The following is a 6117-nucleotide window of genomic DNA, read 5'->3' as shown; positions in this document are numbered from 1 at the left end:
AACCTACAGCGGGTCAATTAGTTCTTCAAATGTTACCTTTAAGTTAATTTTATAGTTTTGTGATATTAAAAATGCTAATATATTGATATTTTTCTAGTTTTGATTTACGTTCGCTTGTTTAGCGTCGTCACAGTTGCTAGGTGACATCACGTACGCCAGGGTAAGGAGGGGAGGCTAGACCGTCCAAATTCACAGCCTCTTTTTTTCCGGTCTTCCCGGTCTACCAAGGACCCGGCCCGCCGAGACCCGGCCTGTCATTTTGGACACAGCCAACGTTGAAGCAGATTAGCTGTGGAGGCCATCTTGAACCAGGTTAGCTGTCGAGGCCATCTTTCACCAGGTTAGCTGTGGAGGACATCTAGAACCAGCTTAGCATTGGAGACCATCTTGAACCAGGTTAGCTATGGGGGACATCTAGAACCAGGTTATCAGTGGAGGACATCTAGAACCAGGGTTAGCAGTGGAGGCCATCTTGAAGCAGGTTTGTTGTGAAGACCATCTTTAACCAGGTTAGCTCTGGATACCATCTTGAACCAGGTTAGTTGTGATGGCCATCTAGAACCAGGTTGTGAAGGCCATCTTGAACCAGGTTAGTTGTGAAGGCCATCTTGAACCAGGTTAGCTGTCTGAGCCATCTTGAAACAGTTTAGCTTTGGAGACCATCTTGAAGCAGGGTAGTAGTGGAGACCACCTTGATCCAGGTTAGCTGCGGAGGCAACATTGAACCAGGTTAGCTGTGGAGACTAACTTGAACCAGGTTAGCTGTGGAGACCAACTTGAATCAGGTTAGCTGTGGAGACCATCTTGAACCAGTTTAGCTGTGGAGACCAACTTGAACCAGGTTCACTGTGGAGGCCAACTTGAACCAGGTTAGCTGTGGGGACCATCTTGAATCTGGTTAGCTGTGGCAGCCGTCTTTAACCAGGTTAACTGTCGGAGCCATCTTGAAACAGGTTAGCTGTGAAGACCATCTTAAACCAGGTTAGCTGTGGCAGCCATCTTGAAGCTGGGTAGTAGTGGAGACCACCTTGATCCAGGTTAGCTGTGGAGGCAACGTTTTACCAGGTTAGCTGTGGAGGCCATCTTGAACCAGGTTAGCTGTGGAGATCAACTTCAGGGATAGACATAACCATTGTTGGTTGGGTGTTCGTCATTTGTAAAAATGAAAGGGAGAAAAAACTTGGTAAAGCCAAACAGAACACTAAACTGTAACTTTTAATAAGGTCATGTACACAGGATACTCCTGTTTAAGTGAAAATATTTGACCTATGAGCAGAAAAAAGTTTATGAATGTTGGGTAACCTCTAGATTTTATTAGCAACATTTTTGCTGCTTTACTCCCTGAGCCTTAAATACTTTATTTCAAAGAAGAGAATGAGGAAGTTTTATTAACGCAGCTCCTGTCAACCTGTCTGACTGAGAACAATTAAATATAATAAACTTTTTCTACAGAACAATATACTTGTTAAATTACATTTTTCTTGAGATTCTTTTGGACAACCAAAATGTTTTGCGGACAACCAGGTTTTGTCAACAAAATATCCTTATGTCTACCCCTGAACTTGAACCAGGTTCATTGCGGAGGCCATCTTGAACCAGGTTAGCTGTGGAGACCATCTTGAACCAGGTTCACTTTGGAGGCCATCTTGAACCAGGTTAGCTGTGGAGATCAACTTGAACCAGGTTCACTTTGGAGGCCATCTTGAACCAGGTTCACTTTGGAGGCCATCTTGAACCAGGCAAGCTGTGGAGACCATCTTGAACCAGGTTAACATTGGCAGCCATCTTGAAGCAGGGTAGAAGTAGAGACCACCTTGATCCAGGTTAGCTGTGGAGGCAACGTTGAACCAGGTTAACTGTGGAGACAATCTTGAACCAGGTTAGCTGTGCAGACCAACTTGAACCAGGTTCACTGTGGAGGCCATCTTGAACCAGGTTAGCTGTGGCAGCCATCTTGAAGCAGGTTATGTTTGGAGACCATCTTGAAGCAGGGTAGTAGTGGAGACCACCATGAACCAGGTTAGCTGTGGAAGCCATCTTTAACCAGGTTACCTGTGGTGGAGGACATCTAGAACCAGGTTAGCTGTGGAGGCTATCTTAAACCAGGTTAGCTGTGGCAGCCATCTTTTAACAGCTTTACAGCGTGTAAGTTTTGCAATTTAAAAACCCGTGAATGGCTTTCTGAAACGAATTATGTTAATTAGTTAAACTTTTATTGAGCTCCATTTTTTATTTGCCTTTTCCCAACGTTTCTACTTCTACAGAACTGATGTTGGACAGAGAGATCTGTAGCAGATAAACTAACTACATATCCTTGTTTTTTTATACAACAGGTTTTGTTTATTCAAGACAGATTCTTCACGTTTTCTCACAATGTTTACGAAAAAGGTCAAACTGGACTTGGAGGCTTTCTCCTGTTCGGTGTGTCTGGGTCTCCTGAAGGATCCGGTGACTATTCCCTGTGGACACAGCTACTGTATGAGATGTATTAAAGAGTTCTGGGATGGAGAAGGTCACAGGAGAGTCTACAGCTGTCCTCAGTGCAGGAAGAACTTCGCACCAAGACCACTTCTGGTAAAAAGCACCATGTTAGCAGAGTTAATGGAGGAGCTGAAGAAGAGTGACCAACAAGCTGCTCTGTGCTATGATGGAGCTGAAGATGTGTCCTGTGACGTCTGCTCTGTCAGGAAACTGAAAGCTGTCAAGTCCTGTCTGGATTGTTTGGCCTCTTATTGTGAAAAACACCTCCGACCTCACCATGAAGCTCCACCATTACAGAAACACCAGCTGGTGGAGCCCTCCAAGAAGCTCCAGGAGAACATCTGTCCTCGTCATGATGAGGTGATGAAGATCTTCTGTCGTACTGATCAGCAGTGTATCTGTTATCTCTGCTTAATGGACCAACATAAAGAACATGAAACTGTCTCAGCTGCAGCAGAAAGAGCTGAGAAGCAGAAGGAGCTGGAGGAGATCCGACAACAAATCCAGCAGAGAATCCAGGAGCGAGAGAAAGATGTGAAGCTGCTCCAACAGGAGGTGGAGGCCATCAATGTCTCTGCTGATAAAACAGAGGAGGACAGTGAGAAGATCTTCACTCAGCTGATCCGTCTCATCCAGAAAAGAAGCTCTGATGTGAAGCAGCAGCTCAGATCCCAGCAGGAAACTGAAGTGAGTCGAGTCAAAGAGCTTCAGGAGAAGCTGGAGCAGGAGATGACTGAGCTGAAGAGGAAAGACGGCCAGCTGGAGCAGCTCTCACACACAGAGGATCACAACCAGTTTCTCCACAACTACCCCTCAGTGTCAGCACTCAGTGAGTCTCCACACTCATCCAGCATCAAGACTCGTCCTCTCAGATACTTTGAGGACGTGACGGCAGCTGTGGACCAGCTCAGAGACAACATACTGGACGTCCTGTGGGACTCTGAAGTGCAGGTTTTACTAACAAATCCAGAACCAAAGAGCAGATCTGAGTTCCTCAAATATTCACAGGAACTCACTCTGGATCCAAACACAGCTCACAAACAGCTGGTTTTATCTGAGGGGAACAGAAAAGCAACATTAATGGAACAACAACAGTTTTATCCTGATCATCCAGACAGGTTCACTGATTATATTCAGGTTCTGAGCAGAGAGAGTCTGAGTGGTCGTTGTTACTGGGAGGTGGAGTGGAGCGGCAGAGCTGCTTATTTTTCTGTTTCATATAAAGATATCAGGAGAGATGGGGATCGTAGTGATTGCAGATTTGGATGGAATAACACATCCTGGGCCTTACGATGTGTCTCAGACTGGTATTCATTTTGGCACAATAACACCAGCAGTCCAGTCTCAGTTCCTGGTTTCTCCAGGATCGGAGTGTACCTGGACCACACAGCAGGTGTTCTGTCCTTCTACAGGGTCTCTGACACCATGACCCTCCTCCACAGAGTCCAGACCACCTTCACTCAGCCGCTCCACGCTGGAGTTGGACTTGTAGATTTTGGAACAACAGCTGAGCTCATTAGAACCCAACAGTGACTGGAATCATGTTTGTTTGATGTTTTAGGTCACGATTTTAACTCTCCTGATCCCCCATCAGTTCCCACTCAATCAGTTCCAGTTCAGAGTTTGTGTTGAGAAAAACTTTCGTGGATCATTCTGACCTGAGACCAGCAGGAGGGTTCAGAAGACTTTTAGAACATTTTAGAATTGATGACCTTCAGGTGTTTCTTGTGTTTGTTGATGAAACAAAGTTAACAGATGTCGGCCATGTTGGTATTGTTTTTAAAAAATTGGGGAAATATGTTGGAGGCAGAGCCAGAACTCTGCAGGGATTTATATCCTCTCTGGACTGGGAATACTTTGGGATCCTCCAGGAGGAGGTCTGGTTTTCTCTACTGGACCTGGTACCTCTGGAACCCGATGGATCAGCTGCAGGAGCAGATGACTCAGAAAGATGCTAGTTCTAAATTATGTTTATGTTTTAATATTTGTTTAGTTTCATTAATGGTGTTCTGTATTGTTGCTTTGTAGTGAGTTAGATTTAATTCAATAAATTGCTCAGTGCTGCTGTTATCATTTAAATGACTACTATAATTATTTGTCATAATTATATATTATATCAAAGGATGTTGTTTTGCAGTATGATCCAACTTTTATTTCCTACTTCTACAAACTCAGATATTTTTGTAAGCAGTTACTGGTTACAAAATCTAATATTTAGCTACAAAGATGCATTAAGTTGAACATATTAAACAATGCATATTATTTTTATTTAGGTTTGTATGAATTAAGTCTATGAATGAAAAGCCTGGAATTCGATAAATAAATGCAAATCACTGCAAGTTCCCACCTAATCTTTACAACTCTTCGCTTTTATCACAACAAATTTCAGCTCCTTCACTGTACAGTTACACTGTTTTTAGGTGCATTAGCCATGGTGGCTGTTTTGAATTTAAATCAACTCCAAAAGCAAAAAGGTTCTAGATGTGCGTTCACTAAATACTTCCTCAGAACATCATTAAATACTGGGCAGTGGTTTAAAATTAAACTTAAAAATTAAGAGTTCATTAAAATGTTTTAAAGGTGTTCATGTTTCAACACTTGAGGGCGGTAAAGCGCATAAAATGAACATTTTTGTCCTTCCTGTGTTTCCGTATCGCCCCTCCCCCTCCGTGACGTCGTGTTTTTGTGCTGAGAAGGAGGTGAGTTTGTGGAGAAACGACGCTTGTTTTGAAGTTTGTTTCTTATTTATTCATTTGACTCAACTTTATGAAATTCTTCAGCTCGTTTCCATCCCGTCCAGTCTTCACGTCCGGGTCAGTTTTTCATATTTGTTGTTTAAACTCGGTTTTTTATAAACTTTTAGCGAGTCGAGGGGTCTCTTTGTTTTACCCCCACCGAGGTCACGTGATCCGTTCAGCAAACTGTTCAAATTTAGATATAAGTAGTTATTGTGCGTGAAAAAACTACAGGACAAGTCTAAATATATAGTTAGCGTTTTTTTTACCATAAATATATTAAATTTGCTCTGAGTTTATTCAGTCTGTTGGTTTCATGTTTTGTAAACAATACTGATCAAAACTCTGGACACACCTTGTTCAGAGAGTTTGTCTTTATTTTCATGACTAAAAATTGTAGATTCACACTGAAGGCATCAAAGCGATGAATTTAACACAAGTGTGAAACAACTGAAAATATGTTTTGTATTCTATGTTCTTCAAAGTAAAAACATTTTACTTTGATTACTGCTTCACTGTTGATGAGCTTCAACAGGAGTCACCTGAAATGGTTTTCACTTCACAGTAGAGTTGAGCTATATTGGCAAAAAATTTATCACAATTAATTGTGGTATTTAGTCGATAACGATTAATTTGACGATTAATCCCCTGAAGGCCCTTATGGCTACGTTCACACTGCAGGCCAATCTGACCCAAATCCAATTTTTTTGACCCATCTGACTCGTATCCGATTTTTTTATGACAGTCTGAACGAGACAAATCCGATTTTTTTATGACAGTCTGAACGAGACAAATCCGATTTTTTCAAATCCGACCAGGGCCGTTTCAGTATGTGGTTTTAAATCGGATATATATCTGATGTTTTCAAAGTGACTGCAGTGTGAACGCTCATGTCTCATTC

The 6117-nt window shown here is 42.4% G+C and overlaps 2 protein-coding genes across 2 annotated transcripts in view; both read left to right on the top strand.

Annotated features, from left to right (window-relative positions):
• The window catches only part of LOC106531929 (tripartite motif-containing protein 16), a 9563-nt gene extending 5003 nt beyond the window's left edge, over positions 1–4560 (top strand). Inside the window, exon 2 of the mRNA XM_014027883.1 lies at positions 2334–4560. Within this exon, the coding sequence (XP_013883337.1) occupies positions 2374–4014 (1641 nt within the window). The 5' untranslated portion in view covers positions 2334–2373 and the 3' untranslated portion in view covers positions 4015–4560. The remainder of the gene's footprint in view (positions 1–2333) is intronic.
• A 576-nt stretch (positions 4561–5136) lies between these two features.
• LOC106531930 (tripartite motif-containing protein 16) overlaps positions 5137–6117 on the top strand; it is a gene marked incomplete in the record, with an annotated part of 9319 nt that continues 8338 nt past the window's right edge. Inside the window, 1 exon segment of the mRNA XM_014027884.1 lies at positions 5137–5180.

The sequence above is a fragment of the Austrofundulus limnaeus genome, unplaced genomic scaffold, assembly GCF_001266775.1.
Source record: "Austrofundulus limnaeus strain Quisiro unplaced genomic scaffold, Austrofundulus_limnaeus-1.0 Scaffold694, whole genome shotgun sequence".
Lineage (NCBI taxonomy): Eukaryota > Metazoa > Chordata > Actinopteri > Cyprinodontiformes > Rivulidae > Austrofundulus > Austrofundulus limnaeus.
This window is presented reverse-complemented; position numbering and strand designations above follow the sequence as displayed.